This window comes from Leptinotarsa decemlineata, unplaced genomic scaffold, assembly GCF_025532065.1.
Source record: "Leptinotarsa decemlineata unplaced genomic scaffold, Ldec_3_MD MMD2_tig00000035_RagTag_RagTag, whole genome shotgun sequence".
In the NCBI taxonomy this organism is placed as follows: domain Eukaryota; kingdom Metazoa; phylum Arthropoda; class Insecta; order Coleoptera; family Chrysomelidae; genus Leptinotarsa; species Leptinotarsa decemlineata.
The window spans coordinates 13,291,364-13,313,083 of record NW_027412540.1 but is presented as its reverse complement, the minus strand read 5'-3'; the positions used below and the strand labels follow the sequence as shown (position 1 = coordinate 13,313,083).

At 37.5% G+C, this 21,720-nt stretch overlaps 1 protein-coding gene across 1 annotated transcript in view; it reads right to left on the bottom strand.

Annotated features, from left to right (window-relative positions):
* Positions 1 to 21,720, bottom strand: part of LOC111510795 (farnesyl pyrophosphate synthase-like) — a 40,637-nt gene that overhangs the window by 2,599 nt on the left and 16,318 nt on the right. Inside the window, exons 2-3 of the mRNA XM_023166743.2 lie at positions 14,506 to 14,788; positions 1,828 to 2,256 (exon numbers count right to left, since the gene is read on the bottom strand). Of these exons, the coding sequence (XP_023022511.2) occupies positions 1,828 to 2,256; positions 14,506 to 14,788 (712 nt within the window). The remainder of the gene's footprint in view (positions 1 to 1,827; positions 2,257 to 14,505; positions 14,789 to 21,720) is intronic.

Sequence of the window (21,720 nt, the reverse complement as noted above, 5' to 3'; positions counted from 1 at the left end):
GAACTTCAACGAATTCCTGCATAAAATTTCTTCTTCAAGAATTCACTTCAGTACAATGCTATCATTGTTTACAAGTTTCCCATTGTGATTAAACAAATCAATAGTAACCGTTTATTCAATATTAGGGTAAAATCTTTCTTGATGGAGAGAGGTTATTATAGTCATCAAGAATTTTTGAAAGATGCTTTTCAAACAAATTGTTACTTAATATTTACTTACTTGAGAGTGTTTCGTTATATATACACTTTTTATCAATGATATTTACACTTTTTTACATCTTTATTTATGTATTATGGCATATATTGCCATCATTATTATTATTATTAATGAATCTCTACAATGACAAATAAACAATTCATTTTCCATGAGTACCTGTCTATTTTGGACAAAATATGATTTGACAAAATGGTTTAGACTTTCACGGCTGAGGTTTTCAGTGTCGTTGCTTTTCGAGTTGTAGCAAGATTGTTAATGTTCCAGGTTCAAGTGCAGGTACGAATACAGGTACAAATACAACTGATTACCTGACAAGGCATAAATACGCTTTACGAAGCCTAAAAGGGTAGTCATCGGACAGCAAGCCATGATGGTTAAACCTCTGAAGAAGCTAGCCACTCGCGCCAGCGAAACGTCAGGAAGAAATCCCAAAAACCCACGGCTTTCAAACTCGAAAAGCAACGACACTGAAAATATGATTTACTGGTTATATCTCTAACTGTTTTTAAGAACAATAAATTTATATTTACATCGTGGTTACAAATACAAGTGTAAAAAACATAAAAAGTTTTATTTTTCATTTTTCATGGTTTTCAAGAACCATTGTATAGGCCTTTTACTCTTGTGCTAATTGATGATAGCGGAAAGGTGACGTATTTTAAAAAAAGTACAATTTTTAATTTAGAAATAATAACAAGAAATTTATCCTGAAAACTAAGGTGTGAATTTTCTACTGAATATATTCCAGATTTTTTTTTGTTGGATCAATTCATTTTGTCTCCTTAATACCGGTATTTGATATAAATGATTCTATCTAAAAAACGTTTTTTTTCACACAAATCACCCATTTGATTGCTAGTGAATGAAAATGTGTTTATTATAGATTTATGCAAAATGAAAAGTTTATTTGGACCAAATAGAAAGGATAGTTAAGGAGCTTTCAATTGTATTTTCAAACGTATCCTTATATATTATTTTCCAACTAGATTTTTGAAAAATGGAGTCTAAATGTTGAATAAGTAGTTAAAACATTCCTACACCAAGTTTTCTTCCAGTAAAAGTGGTTAGAAAAAAAGGCAACCCGTAATGTAATTGAAAAATTTTGATTATTGCTCATTTACATCCATTAAATTTTCAATTCATATCGCCTCCATCATATGGAGATAATACTGGTAGATATATATGGTGTAAATTTCGCACAATCTCTTCATGTGCATGTGAGTTTGTTTCACACAAACAAAGTATTAACAAACTGAATATTCCATCTTATCGACTTTCAGAATAATTGTCAAGATATCAGGTTGCCAACATTATATTTTGAAAACCCAATGAATATTCATTAAATGATATGCAAAGTTCCACTAATAAAGTTGGAACTTGTAGTTGGATTATGAAATCGTTTTTTTTAGGATATAGGACCTACTCCTGGCACACAAAATGGCGACTTTTGAAAAAACACTCCCTTGTTTCTTGTACCGAATATATGTATTTCAATCCAAACTTTCTCTTCACATACTATTCATCTGTACCAAATCTCGCTTTGATATACCTAGTATTCTAGAAGTTATGACTAATATATTCTTTGATACTCGGTATAGCCTGAAATTTTACCTGTATTTGACAGTAGGTTCCAATAGACGACAAAAGTGACTTGACTTGGTGGTGAATTTCCTTCTCGGAAATGTTCGCTAGAAACATGGCTGACGCTACTGGGGTATACAGCGCCATATATTCAGCCTTACCAACGGTCAATGTATTATAGTTAGCGATTGTGAAATCTTCCAGACTTCTGGGCATCATATCCAAAGATTGCCCAATAGTTGTCATGAAATTAGATTCCAGAAAGAGCTCTAGAAGGTTAAGGTATTGAGGATGAGAGGACAAGTACTTCTTCAGAACGTAGTAAACACCATTTTCCAAGTAAACACCGTCAATGATTGCCCTCATCCCGACATTATTTTTTCTGAACCAGCAGAGTTTTCCTCCCCGAGTCCATGAATTATCAACTATATCATCAAACATGATCATATATGATTCAACCTGTAATATAAAGTGATATTCAGTTTCAAATGCAACCACCAACGTCGAATATATTTATAAGGAATATTGAAAAAGTGAATCGGGCCTATTAGACCAGTTTCAGAAAGAACTGATGATCAGTACTGATGATCGGTCTCACTCGACCATCAGTTTTCTCATGCGTAAGGAACGTACTGATGACAGCTAATGAGCCAGAAACACGTGTTTGTTGTAATGTATCATTATTCTATTTGAGATCTGACCCAACTTCAACATTACAACAGAAAGCTAACAAGTTAGTCACAAACCTAAAAAAAGTCTCAAAATATGGATTTGACAACTTCTAAATCATGAATGCAACGCGATTTTATTCGTTACCAAAAATCCATCAACCCTGTAGATGAGACCCATCGTATCTTCCATTGATGCTCCGAATTGTAAACTCTTCAAATTTTTGAGGATCATATTTACAAATTCTTACCAAACAGACAATCAATACCATGCACAAGATTAATTTTCTTTCAGCGAATTTGTTAACAATTTAACAATTTTCAAATACATCAAAATTATGCCTAGACGTTGTATAACTTTTTACAAATCTGCCTTCAGAAATAGTGAAACAATATATAAATAAAAATTGAACAACATTGAACAACAATGCAGCCTAGAAAAAATTACATTCATTCTAGACTTCCGTTTGATTCAACCTTTTTATATTAAATGATAAATTCTATAAACAAATATTTGGCACACCAATGGGTTCAACAATATCACCCGTTTTATCCAGTTATGTTTTAGATGACCTTCTTGATGAATGCATTCCAAAAATATTTTTTCTTTGCTAACCATATGATTTGATATCTATGAAAGAACAAATGAAATTGAAATGAATAGCTAAAATATCAATTATATCAAGCAATAAAACGTGAAATAAAATTACAATGAAATGAATAAAATAATCAAGATAAAAGATTAAAATGGTCGCAGAGTAAAAAGAAATAAAAATATAAATAAGCAAAAATTAATAATCGAACAATTGAAAAATTAATAAAGACCCAAGTTCACTTCACGACGTTTCGATTGTTAGTATCTACAATCGCCTTCGGGTCATATCGGGATATGTCATGTCCAACAGAAAAAATTCCAAACCCCTGCGCATCGGGTGTAAAAAAAATCAAATTTCTCAAAACATTGAGAATAAACATTGCAGATCGTCAGGAATTCTTGCAGATCGGGCCTCCCAGATGAAAATCTTGACCAGAATAATCATTTCCGTCAAAAAAGGTCCATCCCTCACTCCTCGTGTGTTGAAAAATTTGTCAGTTTTCAGAAAATTGAAGAGAAACCTTGCGTGTTGGCTCAAATTCTTTTCAACAGAATGGAAATTCCAACCCTCACCCTTCGGAAATAAAATTAAATTAAATTTCTCATAATATCAAATGAACGACTTTGCAGGTTGACCAGATTCATCATTTTCGACAAAAAAAATTCAACCCCCACCTTTCGTGTACAAAAAAATCCAATTTTTTTCATAAAATTGAAAGCAAACTTTGCATGTCTGGCCTCCCAGATGAAAAACTTCACCATAATAATCAACTCCGACAAAAAAAATTCTAACCCTCCACCCATCGGGTATGAGAAAATTAAAATTTTTCATATAATTTGGAATAAATATTACAGATCGATACATTCTTGCAGATCGGACCTCCAAAAATGATTATATCAGAAAAAAAATTACCTCCACCCTTGATGTATAAAAAATCACAATTTTTTCATAAAATTGAAAAGAAAGCTTGCTTGCTAAATTCTAGTAGTTTGGGATTACTAGATAAGAATCTGGATGGAATCAATTATTTCGAAAAAATAAATTTTGAACCTCCACCCTATGTGTGCAAAAAAATTCCCATTTTTCATAAAATTGAAAATAAACCTTGCAGGTGGGCAGAAATTCTTGCAGGTCAGACTTTTCAGAGCTGAATCCTGACCAGATAATTCATTTTCGACAAAAAAAAGTCACATTTTTCATAAAATTAAAAATTAACCATGAAGGTCAGCTAAGAGTCTCGACCAGAATAATCATTTACGAAAAAAAAATTCCATACCTCAAATTTTTCATAAAATTAAAAATGAATTGGAATATATCAATAATTTATGAATAATAAACTCCATTCCTCATTCTATAGGTTAGGTTAGGTCCAAAGTGAGTGGGTCTATTCGACCCTCCACCGCAACCCGCAAGGGTTTATTGTGGCCCACACATATTCACACTCGGCCAAATAAACCCAGCTTCTTAACGAAGCGATTAGGTCAGGTCAGATGGTAGGAGTTGGCTCTGCCGAACTCTAAAGACCTGATTCGGTCCCCAGCGGGGCAGGCACAAAGTATATGCTCTCTTAATGAGGTAGTCGGATAGTCAAGTTGCAAGATTCCCACTTTGATACCCACGACAACCTTCCCATATGAGGGTTTTTGCACGTAAGTTACACCTGACGATGCCTTAGATTCAGCCGTGCAGGGCTTTTTCGCCTCTGGTTTTGGTGAATCATCACTTAAGCGCAAACTTCTGCTAACCTGCTCATGGGGGTTTATTCCTCCACCTGAGGCAGATTCTGCGTACGCCGCTCAAGAATTTGGTGCAAGGCGGTTTTATAAGGTACCCCGCTCTTGGGGAGACGACTCAGTCATTGCCTGGCTGCACCATCAAACCTTTTTTTTAAGTTTAGTTGTTGGATCAGGAGTTGGGGAGTTGAGAAGCTCTCGCTCCTGAACTAAATTTACAGGGAAGTCAGTTGGAGTCGTAAACTCGACATCCATCTCCTCTGTAGACTCGCTCCTGATCTAAATTCACAGGAAGGTCAGTTGGAGTTGTAAGCTCGACATCCATCTCCTCTATAGACTCAGCGTCAGAAATTATTTTTAAGGTTACTAAGGAGTAGCTAGGGAAAGAAGCTCAATCACGGCAGAGCCCCGCATTACCGTGACAAGGCGATGCTACGACGAGAGGGCGCCCGGTATCTCGAAGATTCCGTAGAGACAGCTGATAGGATCAGTGTCATTCATCCTCTTGACACGGATACACACACCTTAAGATTAAGCCATCGTTGGGATGCCATTCAGTTAGGGAATAACAGAACCACAAGTGATTCTGTCATTCTCGTATCCAGCGGGGCTACGTGGAAGCAGGCATCCGATAGCAGGTTTGCTCAACGCCCACATCCCAAGCCAATGCACTCGCCGAAAACAGCATTCTCAGTGGTTCAGGCAGTGAAAGATGAACAAGGGCAGCCAATCCGCCTCTCATTCTATAAGTACCTATACAAAAATTTCATTTCTAATAAAATGTAGAATGAAGCTTGAATGTCAGGCCTACTATCTGGCTGGCAACCTCCGACATGTATGTGGAGCTACCATGTATGTGGAGCTGGTAGCTCCACATACATGTCGGAGGTTGAATTGTGAAAAGATATATCACATTTCTAAGGGTTGCAAGGGCTTGATTCAACCTTTTTCATTAATCAACAGAAAATATATTCCTATATCTATGAAAAACTACGGTAATTTACCACAGTGAGCTACTTATGAACTTCATTACATTACCCATAAGATAACTCAGGTGAGAAATGTATATAATAACGTCATTTCACTAAACAGTTCATAATTTATTCATTCATAGTGCATACACATAAATACATCCAATATCATACAGTGAAGTCGGGATTATAGTGATTATTTCCTTCAAAGAAATGAAATGACGAAAAGTTTGAAGGCTAGACAACCAAAACAAAGCGATAAAACTGACACCCATGAAATTAACATCAAGGTATTCTTGAATCATACGTGACTCTCGGGTCATAGTTATTCATCTCATTTCCACAATTTCCATTACTGTCCCTGCCTAACAGATCAAATATTCAAATATGATTATGACTGAATATTGAAACTTTGTATGAATGCTTCTACAAAATTTAACAGCTTATGATGCACTGTTTGGAACCTTTGGTGTCGTAATGAATATTACTGGAGTTTTTTCCCAACACCAAATCGTTATTTTCAACACCTCGACACGTGTTTCGATCACCAAGTGATCGTCTTCAAAGAGGAAGATTAAAACTCTATTAAATTAAGATATAAGGAACACATAGCACACTCAAAATATGGAAGACCGGAAAAATCAGCAGTCGCCCATCAAATTTTGCAACAAAACCATTCCATAGACTTCAGTTCATTAAGAATTATTAGACAAGTTAACAACAGCAGGCAACTAGATGCCTATGAGAGTGTAGAAATAAGTAAACACAATAATATTATGAATAACGATGACGGACCTATACCAAAGAGCATACTATATAGCTTGTTAAAATAAAATAAAATAATGTTAAATTTACTGATTACTACATAAGGACACATTGCAAAAATAAATTTGAATTGGCAATATTGTAAAATTAATTTTTATATAGCTGAAAATTGTTTTATATAAACATATATTGTAAAATAATAGATAAGGAAAAATTGTAAAATTAATTTAGGTTGGTGTACCTGTATGGTTGGTACGCCTGGATGGTTTACCTGTATGGGTTACCTTTATAGCATAAATAGGATTAGCTTGCACTAGTTCTTAGTTTTAATCTTTCTCTTTGAAGATGATCACTTGGTGATCGAAACACGTGTCAGTTTTAATCTTCCTCTTTGAAGATGATCACTTGGTGATCGAAACACGTGTCGGGATGTTGAAAATAACGATTTGGTGTTGGGAAAAAAACTCCAGTAATATTCAGAATTTAACAGGTTCAATTTGATATCGCCATATCGTAACTGGGCCATAACTCTACTAAGACAATTCAAATAAATATGCAAATCAAATTAAATTCACCAATACAATGAACAATGTGAACAGTGTGGCAATTCGTTTTTCATTTCGGTCTCTTCCATCTCTGCATTGTATTGGTAAGTTTCATTTGATTCGCATATTCATTGGAGTTTTCTCAGAGTCTAGTCACTAACATAATATCAACTCAAACCCTGAATTTCTGTAGAAGCATCAACTCAAACTTTGTTATTTTTGAGCAATACTTATTGAGCAACTAGCAATAGATCTTGCTAGTTGCCCTTATGATATTGTTAAAAAAAACGAGTTTCCAGTAGAAAAATGGAAATTTATCGATTCAATTTTGAGGTTTTGTTGATAAAATAACAATATATGAAATTTTTTGAAAAATATGAATTTGGTGGGATGAGAGTTTGGAACTTTTTTTTTAAATAATCGATCTGGTCGAGAGTCTTATCCAAACCGGAAGGTGGAGGCTGGAATCGTTTTTGTCGGAAATGATTATCCTTGAATATTAGGTACTGGAGTTTTATCCCAATACCATCTTCGTACCTAGTTCATTGAAAATATTTCCCAAGTTCTTCGTGTATTGGTGTTATGGAACTGAGATTTATTTATCTTGGTTTTCATCGTTTGTAAAAGTCGATATTTCAGGTTCTGTTCACAACAGAAAACATGAAGTATCCCGTCGTGTCAAAAATGACGGAGTTGAAGTTGCAGTTTTAGGACATGTACAAATGGATAATCGGCTATCTATCAGACAAGTAGCTAGAGCGTCTGGTGTATCAGCTAGTAGTATTTTTCGAGTTTTGAAAGGCTACAAATTCCATCCTTTCAAAATAAGGCTAGTTCAAAAATTAAACGAAGATGATCCTGATCGTCGACTTCAGTTTTGTGAGGTGTTCAGCGAGAAATTGACCAATAACCCAAACCTATTATACAATACATATTTTTCAGACGAAAGTTCTTTCTTGTTGGATGGTGAAGTGATTAGATATAATTGTCGTTACTGGAGCGATGTGAATCCTCGTTTGGAGACGGAAACACATTCACAAACCCCACAAAAATTGAATGTCTGGGGCGGCATTCTTGATAATTATATTGTTGGACCATTCTTCATTGAAGGCTATCACAATTGAGATACATATTTGAATCTATTACAAGACTGTAGATTCTATGATTACACAAACTTTAGAAAATGATGAAAATTTGGTAGAAAATGAAATAACATTCCAGCAGAATGGTGCACCCCTACATTTTGATGTTTGGGTGGGACAGTTTTTGGACGAACGTTTTCCAATGCGTTGGATCGGCAGAAGGGGTCCAGTAAGCCTACAAATCTAGAAGACCTACGAAAGATAATTGTTTGGGAATGCCAATTGCTGACTCCGGACATCTTGAATAATGTACGAAATGCTTTTGAGAGTAGACTGTATTATTGTATGGAACTAGATGGAGGTCATTTCAAACACTTCATCCGTTGATTGTGTTGCCATTAATATTAATTTTGTTGATTTCCCCAATAAAATGAACGACAGCGAATTTTCTGGTTTTTCTCAAATAAAACTTTCAACATCAAATTTCTCAATAACGATTGAACCATCCATACCACCAATACACGAAGAACTTTGGGAAGATTTTCAAGGAAAAAGAGCCTTTTAAGAAATCCAAAGGACAAAGTCGAGAATTCGCAAATGTATGGAATTTACGAAATTAAATGTAAGGACTGCGATGCAAAATATTATGGACACTTTAAAAGATCTATTAAAATAAGATATAAAGAACACTCAGCACACCTAAAATATGAAAGGTCAAAAAAATCAACAGTCGCCCATCATAATTTGCAATAAACCCATTTCATAGACTTCAGTTGTTTAAGATTAGTTAGACAAGTTAACAACAACATACATCTAGATTCCTATAAAAGTGTAGGAATAAGTAATAATACTATGAATAACGATGGTGGACTAATACCTAATAGTATACTATATAACTTGTTGAAATAATATTTTATTTATCAGATGTACCTATCTATTGGATAATGCAACATTGTAAAATTAATTCAAGACAATTAAGACACAGGTACATAGCAGAGGTATCTACGGTATAAATAATAAGGACTACATTGTATATATATTTAGTTTAATATTCCTCTTGAAAATGATCACTTGGTGATTGAAACACGTGTCGAGGTGTTAAAAATAACGGTTTGGTGTTGGGAAAAAATTCTAGTAGTAGGTTCCAAATATTGCATCACAGAATGATTATCCTTGTCGATATTTTTATCTGATGGGCCTGACCTGCAAAAATTTTTGTCAAATAGCGATGTTCATTTTCAATTTCATGAGAAATATGAAATCTTCTTAAACCCGAAGATTTGGGAGATTTGAGTTACTTCGTCATAAATTAATGAATACTTTAGTCAAGTTTTTTTTCTGGGAGGCCCAACTTGCAAGAATTTCTGCAGAGCTTCACGGTTTATTTTCTATTTTATAAGAAATGTGACACTTTGTATAACCAGAAGTTGGGTTTTTTATTTGGTAATCTTCAATCTAGTATGCAAAAATTTCCGGCGAACAGCAAAGTTTATTTTCAATTTTATGAAACAGGTGAAATTTTTTATGGCCGGGGTGTGGGGGTTTGAGTGTTTTTCTCAAAAACTATTGCTCCAGTCAAGATTGTTGTGTAGGGGGATCAACCGGCAAGAATTTTTGTCAACCTGTAAGATCAATTTTTGTTTTATTAAAACAAATATAATTTTTGTATTCTCAGGAGTGGGAGTAGGTGTTGCTGTTGTCGGAAAGAAGTTTCATCAATAACAAATCCGACTTGCAAGTGGGTAAGAATTTTTGCCGACCTGCGAGTTCACTAGTTGCTAGGTACATCTGGAACAATTTGCTGATTCGCAGACCTGCAAGATAGTTGGAATCTACAATTTCCTCACAGCGCCGTAATACTCACAAAGTAAGTATCACGGCGCTGTAACATAAGATTAATTTCCTACGCCGATGACACGGCTCTTCTCTCGTCTTACATGGGTCGAGAGCTCGGCGTCGTCTACATGCAACGTGCATTGGACGACCTTGAGCGCTGGTACCTAGACTGGAAGATCCGAGTGAATCCGGACAAAACTCAGGCGATAACCATGGGAGATTGCTAGCTTCTCTGGCCAGAAAATTGAGAATCTCTGGAAGGGAGATTGACTGGCAAGCGCGGGTAAAGTACCTAGGCCTTCTAATAGACCGTAGGCTCACTTGGAACCCGCACTTCATGTACGTTAAATCTAGGATCGAGGGTCGGATCGCAAGTCTGTACCCAATAGAAAATCAAAAATGAGTCTGAAAAACAAGATTACCATCTACAACACGATGTTCAAGCCTGTCATCATGTATGCTTCAGGCGTCTGGGGACGAGCGGCTCCGTCCAACATCTCCATCTTGGAGAGATTACAAAACAAGTTAATTAGGATGATTGTAAATGCTCCTTGGTTCGTGCGGAATGAAGCCATCCGCAGGGATTTGCAGCTGCCTTCCATTCGGCAGTCCATTCAGTCGAGGAATCGGCGGGTTTTCGAAAGTGCGAAAACTCACGAAAATCCGTTAGTTAGGGAAGCTATAGACTATGCTGTAGACGACCCCTTCCGATATAGAAGGCCCCGACACTCTGTCGAATGAGGCCCTCATGTCCTCCGTTAACGGACGAATAGCTTTTTCATCCATCCCACCCAGCCAGGTAGGAGTACCCCGTGAAGGGCGGTACTGATGTCTGAGGACTTCATACCGCCATCCCCTCAGTCATGAACCCATTTGTCCTTCTTTGACAATAATCAGCTGAAAGGGTAAGGGAGCTGGGCTCCATCCCGATTGAACTGAAGACGTTGGTAAGGTAAGAATATTTCCGGTTGAGTTTTACAATCACCTAAATAAGTAACCAGGTATCGACCACCCACGTGAAACAACAGCTCAAGAACACTTTAAATTCAAACAAAATCAGTGGCTACGAGTCTCGTTCAGCAAATTATGAGATAAGACGAATTATGTTTATGTGTGAGAACTCCCTTGAACTATTTTATAAAATACAATATTATAACAATGGTCACTAGATAAAATAAAAATAATAATCCTTATACCTACTTTAAATAACATAATAAACATGTTACTGAGTACTTCTACAGTAATATCAGAATTATAATTCCTGTACAAAATACGAGTATGTCAAAAAAACTTTATGATGGGGAATAATTCAGTGGATACTTGATGTGACACACGCGTATAAGTAGTGAGTTATCGACAATTGCGGAACTAGTCAAAAGTCACACCCATGCTCAATCCCTAAAGGGATGGGATGAAATTGAAGATGCAATCTTGCCAAGATTACCTTGAGCGACCCCGGGAAGCTGGCGCCGAAGGAATATCTGGCGATGACCAGGAAAATCTAGGTTTAACAGTTGGATTTCATACTGTCCACTGTCAACTAAGGAAACACCTCCACAATATGGGGCTAGTGGACACACCTCTATGCAGGATGTGTGAATAGGAAGATGAAACTGTCAGGCATGTCCTATGCAAATGTCCGGAGTTATCGTCAATAAGAGAGTGTGTGTTCGACGAGTCTTGGCCTACATCTGCCGATATAAAGGAGATGGCTCCCAGAGACCTGTCCGCCTTTCTATAAAGGACAGAATGGACGATGACCTAGGAGGACAACTCCTCGGGAGGATGTACAATGGGTCACATGTTGCCTAAGTGCTGTGGGCGTACACTCACCCACCCTACTCTACAGATACAGATACAAAATTAGTGAGTTAATTTGCCACATCGTATTTACATGTAGGAAAGATGACCATGCGAGTTACAAAACAGTTTCCAAAAGGCATCGTTTTTATCAGAATATGAATGTATTGAGTAAATCAAAATGTGAGTTACAGTCTGATAATTGAGGGTTTCATTCAGTGTTACGTTTTACTGCAAAAACCATGTCTGTGTGCGATTAATTTTGAGGTACAAAAACCGAGTCACATTTAGCTCTTTCTGAGTTTTATTGTATAGTATTTTCAATACCAATTGGAACATCACAGAAAAGGAATTCCCGCCTCGACATAGGCGTCGGCATATTATTTTTCAGTGGTAGTTTTTCAGTTATCATTCTTACAATCATAGCAATTGATCACCCCATGAAAAAGTTATCTCAACTGAATATTTCCACCATAGGTAATTATGAAAAACTTGAAATTTAAGGTAGTTGATTTCCGAGTCGAAAACTCTAAAATACAATGAAAACACAAATAATCACACCAAATTCTCGTCAAACATATATTTACAAAATAATAGAGGCCAACAAAATTGCTAGAAAAATCAAAATTCTTCTTCGCTATATTCGGATGAGGTGGATTCATTATCGGGTTGAATAACGATCGGATTTATGGAACTTTGCACATAATATTTGTTCTCTTCTTTTATAACGTGGGCCACACAGTTCTTCCACACATCACTATTATCTACTTCATTCACCACTCGCCTTATATTGTCAAGCACTACAGCATTCAAAGTCGGTGACTGATTACATTTCCGCAAGCTTTCCTTCATTATGGCCCAAACCATTTCAATTGGATTGAACACACAATAGAATGGAGGCAAACGTAAGAGAATATGACCACGTGTTTCACACATCGAATCAGTAATATCCTCTTTTTTGGAATTTCATTGTTTTACGGTCGTCAGTAATATTTTTTTCGTTGGAATCTCTTCGGGTATTTCCATGTCATGATTTCGCAAGAAATCAACAATATCTGCTTTTTTTGTGTTATTGTTTGGTATTGTAGTCAATAACCGAGAATGATACGAAGCGTTATCCATAACAATAACCGAGTTTGGAGGAATATTTGGAAGAAGCTGCTCACTGAACCAGGTTTCGAATAAAGCCGCAGTCATATCTTCGTGGTAATCAGCAGACGAACCATTTTCATTCCCGGCATGCAAAATTATAACACGTTTTCCCCTTGAAGAAGGTGTGTTCAAAGCACAATACTTAGTTTCGTCTACCCAGCCATATTTGACAACATCATGGTTGTCAAACCAAGTTTCGTCGAGGTAGATTATATGTCTGCTGGATTCTCGGTAGCTTTTCATTCGCCTCAAATATTCTTGTCGGAGTTGAACAATGCATGTCGATTCTATTATGACCATCCGATTGTTCAATTTTTTATATTTGAAACCACAAGACAATAAGATACCCCGTGTTGTTTCTAAAGGTTTGTAATTGTAATCGGGATAGTCGAGTAATTTATATCAAATCATTTCCAAGGTTGGTACCTCATTTTTTTGGTATATACCATAAATTGTTCGCTGAATCACATTTTTTGTAGCACCATCAACGTTTGCAAATTTTTTATTCCTTTGTTTTCGTTTCATTGCCTGGTCAATGACATCCCCCATTTTAATGACTCGAAGAACTGTCGAACGAGATAGTTTCGTTAACTCGCATATTCTATTCACAATAGCATTCTGTGAAGTGTGACAGTTTTCCTACTTCAAGCATTCATGAATATTCAAAATTACTCGCTGAACTTGAACATGTAAGTCCTTATTTTCAAATTCCGGATCCCTGTCGATTGACACAAATTCCTCACACGTAATGTTATTATTTGTTTCAAAAGGTCTCCAGAAAGCCATATTGATGAAAGTACCCAAAAACACTAAAATTTTCACAAAAATGGGTTTAAAACGATTAAAAAGCGCTTTTTAATCTATTGTTGACAAATTAATTTGCAGGTAGTGGTTCCACTAGTTAATTACCGAAAAATCAATTAGGATAATCATCATTTAACAAACAAAGTCCACTTTAGGTATATAAACAGCTAACCCTTGTCTTTAGATTCAGTATCAATTTGCTTCTCCTGAAGATGCTAACCTTGTTAGCGAAACGCGCGTCGAGTTCAAAAATATCAGTTTGGTGTTAGGGTAATTGATCTCTAGAAAAAGTTTTCAAAAATCGGTTTGCAAAACCACTCACTACCTCACCTAACCCCACAAACACACGGCACTGATAAAGAAATATTGTGAAACGGACAAAAAAATTAGTATTCAGCCAGTCCAGCTAGCCGAGCCTTTACTCCTCAACTACATTTGATAGCACGTTTACTAACTATCTGGGCGACTAGGGCCCACAAGTAAGAAATGTTCATGACTGTAATCTTGGGAATGGATAGACTATACATCGCATGGTGATACCTGGAGCGGGTCACTAGGGTCCGGAATAAAGAGTTTATAAGTCATGAATGTAACAATTCAGTGTTAAGAAGGGTTAAATGTACCCGATCACTTTCAGTTTGTTTCGCGTTATCATCTAAAATTTCCGATGAATGCATTACTTATAATCAATTAACAAATTTATATCTCTAGTTGTATTAATGTTTATACAAAAATCGAGATTATGACAAATCTTACCATTCTTACACACCACCCAAGCATCATAGCTAGCTTAATATTTTTCGGCGAAAGATTTTCAATGTTCTCCAATGCTTTATATGCGACTACGGTGGCTATACCTCTGGCTTTCGTTCCGAGATCTAAATTGTATTTCAAAGTTAATGAGAGTTGCTTCTGCAGCTCTGGAACTCCGCAACAAGGTGGTACCTTTGTCAGAACTTCAACGATTTCTGGAAAATATGCCATAAATTCCTCATTTTCCGCTTCCGAGAAAGGATTGGGTATTGATGACGTTGGCGACCTAGAAAAATACAATTCGACAAAAATGATGCACTTACTTATTGAGTAATTAGACATGAGTAGGTGTCTTTTTGCCAACCTCGTTTTTTTCTTCAAAGTAAACTCTTTCAATATGTTACTTTGTTGCATCTTTCGTCAGATGACAATTATTCTCGAATGACAAAACCATCGGGTAGGTACCCTATAGAGACTGAAGTTCAAATAAATGAATTTTTTTTATTAAAATATTGTAACATTCCATTTTTACAGTTTTCATTTCATATTGTTTGCAACACAAATCTGAACACAACTTGTGGATTGTAACGTACCAATTATCTAAAGTTCTATTTAATATTTTCACAAATCTGGGATTTTTCTGAGCAGTTTTCAGTTGTACTCCAAATAAATCAAAATTAGAATGCTGACACCTATTCAATGTTCATATTGTTTATTTTCCTTGATTTATTCAGTCACAAACTTTATTTCCATAGTGTAGTGTCACGTTGAGTGAGAAGTAAGGTACAGAGAAATATTTTAACAGGTGAGGGAATTGCTTGAACTTCTAAACATTTCTCTGAGAGAAAAAATGTCTCCAAGGGGAATGGGTACAGCGAAGTAGACTTCGAGCAGGCTATACAACCCAGGAGAGAGAACACCAAAGTATCCCCAGTTAGGTCCTTCATGGGAAAAGCTTTTCTTCCCTATGTTAAAATATTATTGACCAGATTGGAGGATTTCAGAAAAACACGACGTGAGATCAATATTTAGCCAATGAAAACTATCAGAGAAAGTCTAAGTTCAGCTAAGGACCAGTTAGCCTTTAGCCACACCCGGAGTATACCGGATTCCTTGTAGCTGATGTTCGGTCTACTATGAAACCACGAAAAGAAGTATAGTTACCCGTCTTGATGGCACCACTGGCCATCAGTACCAGCGTCCATGGAGAGCTTTCTAGATCTACCTCCTCTCCACATTTTTTTGAAGAGAGTTGCTAAATGGACTTGTCACCTCACAAACCACAAGAGGGGACTAAATCATCTGTCGGTAACAAATAAGACAGATGGGTATCCGCGGCTAAGCTAAACAGTGGAGACGGGAGTGGGTTAAACAACTTAGCAAATTTCAAATAGATCTTAATGGGCGCCAGGTAAATTTAATCCTCCAGATACCCTAAGTAACTCACAATATCAATAACTTACCAATTAATATTGGAAATAAAAGATAAAAATCCCCAATATGATTTATTCAGTAATCCTAACTTACATGGATTAACCAACAACGCTTCTAAGACAACAATGCAATATTCACACTACTACGCGATGTTCAAATGTCCATACAAGAGCGCGGTGTATATAACCACGAATTCAATCAGCCATAAATTACGGTAGTAACGACGCTCAAAAAAAAAAAAACTACAATACGTCGAGTAAAACTACCACGAAAATTGAGTAGGTGAAATCGTAAATACTAGTATCGGATGGTAAGACAAACTCGTTTGCGTCGCGTGAGCTCAGGCGTAGGCGCATCGGTGTCAATCAGCAATCGTGAAAGGAAGAATATACCTCAATTTCCGTTTCACAAATATCTATGTCAATCAGGTATCAATAACAAACTCTTAATCAATAAACGATAAACAAACACTATATCAACAGGTATCAATAAACATAAGGGCAACAATTATTCAAATATCTCAGTATATCACAAATATTCAATTAAATCAATTATAACTTGCGTGCTCCTTTTGGGCCACCCGGTATATGGTGTTAGGCTACCCTGTAGTATGGCGGAGATGGATCACCCTGTAGCACCGGAGATGGATCACCCTGTAGCACCACCAAGATAGATCACCCTGTAGCACCGGTGGATCACCCTGTAGTACGGCGGAGATGGATCACCCTGTAGCACCACCAAGATAGATCACCCTGTAGGGCACGACAAGCTGGACCAGTAATGGATCACCAAATAAGATCCAGAAAGAAAATAAAGGAAAACAGGAACCCTTGACGAAGACAAAAAAAAGCAGGAAGAAAAGCAGGAAGAAAAGCAGGAAGAAAAACCCTACGGAAGAAAATTCTCAATCAGAATTAGATGAAACAAGGTGAGATTCAACCCCCATTCAATAGGACTATTTGACTAATCAATACCCCTGGTATATTTTCATCAAGCAAAGTAGCAAGATAACAAGAGTATATTTTTGGGTGCCCTGTATAACCATATGATCCGTAAAAATCAAGAAAATTGAATGAGTGTTGAAACCTCTCTTCAATACTAATATTCAGTTGAGATATAACGATGGAACCAGAAATTACTAAAATCATTTAAAACACATTTAATGGTAAAATTCTTACCCTGGCCAAGGGGTTTTCTATACGATTCTTCGTGTGCGGTGTTCTGCACGGAAGTCCTGCTGGGACTTGATGAGTGACTGAGGGCCTTCTGTTTCTTATGAATCTAGAGACGAGAAACGAAGGTTGTAGAATTGAAGAAGTGATATCATAGCTAAGATCACATGAGAGATGCGACAGTGATTCAGACATACCTAATTTCGGAAATCCTTCCACCTGGCACGAGTTCGGTATCCACCACAAATCCTCAAAAGAGCTTAAGTTTCCGACTGCAAATATCCACACCAAAATGACCAATCAGTCTTCCACTATACAATCCTGACTTGTAGAAATAATCCCCGTGAAGGATGGCACAAATACAACCAAATATATCCTACAATCAGTCTGATGATACCCTTTGAACTCCGAACCAAGCTCACCGAAGGCTAACTTCCAAATACTAAGAGAATGCCACATCTGACAGCTAACCAGTTGTTGCCACAGTGCATCCAATCTACACTACAAGCACCAAGGGGGCGCTGTGCACAACATCATAAATCTAACAATTCCTCCACAGCCACTTGATACATCATCAACAAGTCCATGACCCATCAAAACTCCTTCTCAAAGCAATGCAACCCTAAAATAACCCTTGACAACTTGAGTAACCGATAAATCCTCCACCCGTGAACAACTGTAGAACTAGTTCGGTGTAAGTCGACGGAACGACACTACGAAAGTTCGGCAGATGTCAACCAACAGCTGTCTTTTAACCTTGTTTACGAATATTTACAAAATATATTGTTCCAACCTATTTTCAACTATTTACCAATCCTTATTCATGCGATGGAATAGAAACATATAAGGTAAGTCGCCATAACCTTCCCTTTCAGTACAAATATTAGAGCATTCATATTATGCAGAATATTTACCGAAAATATCAAACAGTATTCAGAAACCCAGAGGTAACTAATATTGTTTTTCAGGCGATATGGCTCTAATATGTCAGTAAACCTTCTGGAAGTGATGAATAACAATCTATGCAAGAAATATTCTCGGAAAGGTATAGGGAATAAGGCAGACAACGGCTGAAAAAAATGATAGGTGAAGAAAACTGAGAAACAAACAATAACAACTATTTCAACCTAGCGAGGAATTTCGGATCTCCAATGTCGATTGGCAATAGGAGAACGCGTAAGTACTGGTCAAAGCAGTTAGTCAGGGAGCATACATTTATTCTTATACATTTCAGGTATGGTTTTCTATGGAACGGAAGATTCCCATTACTATGATGTTAAATGAATAAAATGAACTTGTAACTGAATTACATTGTTAATATCCTCTGAATAAAGATCTTAAAAGGTAAGGTAGTGGTTTTGAAAGGTCACATAAGAGCAGTTTGATCTAGTGCTAAATTGAAACGTAACAACTTCTTTGAAAATGTAGGTCGGGCACACTGACAAACCAGATGTGTCCCTAGCTGTGACGAAAAGTTCGTCATCAATAAATGACAATTCTGTCGATTCCATAGTAAATAAACGAACAATATCTACAATATTTACAAGTAAATTTAGACCGTTACAATTCCCCCCTTGCCTCAAGAAAATTTACTAGCGTAAATTTTCATCAGCGCTAGCTGACTTTAGGTCTTTCGCATTCCATATCCCCTTATAATTACCGTCTTCATCTCTTAATTCATATGTCCACGGGGATACCCTTTTTTTAATATAAAAAGGCCCGACAAATCTTGGCGCTAGCTTAGCACTAAAATATTTGTCCGCCTCCGATACCACAAAATTCTTCCTCCAAACGGGTTGATTTGGCCAAAATTCTTCACTCCTTCTTCGAAGGTTATAAGTTTTTTCATTCTTTCGAGCAGCCACATCTAACCTTTTCCTTATCTCCTCAAAGAGTTTTCTGAATCCTTCAGGCCTCGAATCTTCAGCAGGTTCACTATCAACCAATAGATTTTTCCTCCGAGAGATCTCCTCTCCGCACAAAACCATTGAGCGGCCGAAATTCACGAAATATGGAGTGTGGTTAGTCGTCTCATGTCGAGCCGTTCTCAAGGCGCATGATAGCTTGGGTAAGTTGAAATCCCAGGTCCTGTGATTATCGGACACATACATAGCCAACATTGACTTCAATGTTCTGTTCACTCGTTCAGTCGGGTTTGCCTGAGGATGATAATGGGCATTATACCTAATTTTCACCTTATATTCTTCCACGAGTTTTCTCATCTGTCGAGATCGGTATTGCGGCCCATTATCGCACAAAAGAATTCGGGGAACTCCATATACCAGAAAAACTTCCTCTTCGATCTTCCTTATGATGATTTCTGCTGTTGACGATCTTAGCGGAAAGACTAATGAAAACTTGCTAAAGTAATCTGTTACGACTAAGATAAATTTATTGCCTTTTGTAGATCTAGGTAAGGGTCCCATGATATCACTGGCGATCATTTCCCATGGCCGGGTCACTTTCGGTTGTGGAGTCATTAGTCCATTTGGTCCTCTGAGGTCGGGTTTATAGGCGGAACAAGTGGAACAATTTCGAACAAACTTCGACACGTCAGATTTCATCTTTGGCCAATAATGCCTTTCCCTGATACGATGGTAGGTTTTGAATATTCCTTGATGTCCTGAGGTCGGGTCTGCATGAGCTTCAATAAGAATTTTCTTCCGATCCGCTTTTGGTACAACTAACTTCCAAACGTCGGTTTGGTCTTCTAATTCCACGTAACACGGTTTGACGTACTTGTAGAGTGATCCCTGAGAGAATCTCCAATTGGGGTATTTTTCGGGTTGTAAACTCACTCGATCTTTCACGCGCAGGTACCACTTGTCCAAAATCTCTTCTTTCATCTGCTGGTTGATGGCATCAATGACTGGGACCGATCGAGAAAGGGTGTCAGGAACGATGTGATCCTTCCCTTTCCTGTGAACAATTTTGAAGTCATATTGCTGCATGCGGACTGCCCATCTTGCCAGTCGTCCTGATGGATCTTTCAAATTCTGTAACCAGACCAAGGAATAGTGATCGGTTATTACGGTGAACGGAATAGCTTCTAAATAAGGTCGCAGTTTTTCAATCGCCCACAGCACGGCCAAGCATTCCCTTTCTGTAGTAGAAAAATTGCGCTCTTGTTTCGTCAATGATCTACTCAAATAGCAAATTACTACGTCCTCATCCTCGCGAGTCTGAGTGAGAACAGCGCCAATTCCAAATGCCGAGGCGTCTGTTTGCAGAACAAATGGGAGGGAATAATCCGGACAGCTCAAGACTGGTGCTGATATAAGACGTTCCTTCATCTTCTGAAAAGCGATATCGCAAGTTTCGGTCCAATCAAACTTTCTACCCTTTTTCAGCAGCGATGTGAGTGGAGAAACGATGGATGCAAACTCAGGTATGAATCTCCTGTACCAGGAAAAAGTACCCACCAGTCTCCTGACATCTTTTACCGATTCTGGTCTAGGAAGCTGCAACATAGCCTTGACTTTATCGGGTCGACATGCAACCCATTTCTATCTACAACGTATCCCAAATACTTCATTTCTGACCTACAAAATTGACACTTTTCGAAGCTAACAGTGAGATTTGCTTCTCTCAATCTGCGGAAAACTTCATCAAGAATTGTCAGATGTTTCTCCAGAGTTTGGGTAACGATCACTACATCATCCAAATAGACGAAGACGTGTGGTTCTAGTTCAGGTCCTAGGACGGTATCGATCAACCTCTGCCACGTTGCTGGTGAATTATGTAATCCGAACGGCATCCTTTTAAATTGGAACAAACCACGCCCAGGAACGGTAAACGCTGTATACGGTCTCGACTTTTCCGCCACAGGAACTTGCCAATACGCAGACTTGATATCAAGAGAGGATAAATAATGTGCATTTTTCAATTTATCGAGCGTGTGGGAAACATATGGGAGAGGGTAGCTGTCTCGTTCCGTTACCGAATTCAGTTTTCTGTAATCAACGCAAAAGCGGTAGCTCCCATCTTTCTTCTTAACGAGAAGAACCGGTGACGACCAGCCACTATTCGACTTCTCGATAATATCGTTCTTCAACATCTCTGTTAGTTCTCGATCAATATGTTGTTGAATAATAGGCGACACTGGATAATAACGCTGCTTGATGGGTGGTGAGTTGGTCACGATGACATGTTCAGCTAGATTAGTACAGCCTAAATTATTCCCCATGAGCTCCTTGTTCTTCTCTACTACAGCGTTTAGCCGGGCCTCTTCCAATGGTGATAAAACTGTTTGTCCTCGAAGATGGTCCAATGCGTTCAGATAGCAAATTTCCTCAGAAAATTTCCACTCGTTGTGCCTCAGATTCGGAACCACTCCCATTGCTCTCCAGAAATTCGTTCCCAAAATTAAGTGATGAGGGACATCAGGAACCACTAAAACTCGAATTAATTTCAGCTTGCCTCTTAAACAAAATGGCACTTCACATTCTCCTATACTTTCACATACTTGACCATTGGCAACAGTGCAACTAATTCTCTTTGCTGAATTCAAATGTACCAAATCTTTTACGATTTGCCAACCTGGGTGTCCCAAGATAGTGGCTGAGGCACCTGAGTCTAATAACCCCAGTAAACTACGCCCCAAGACTTCAAC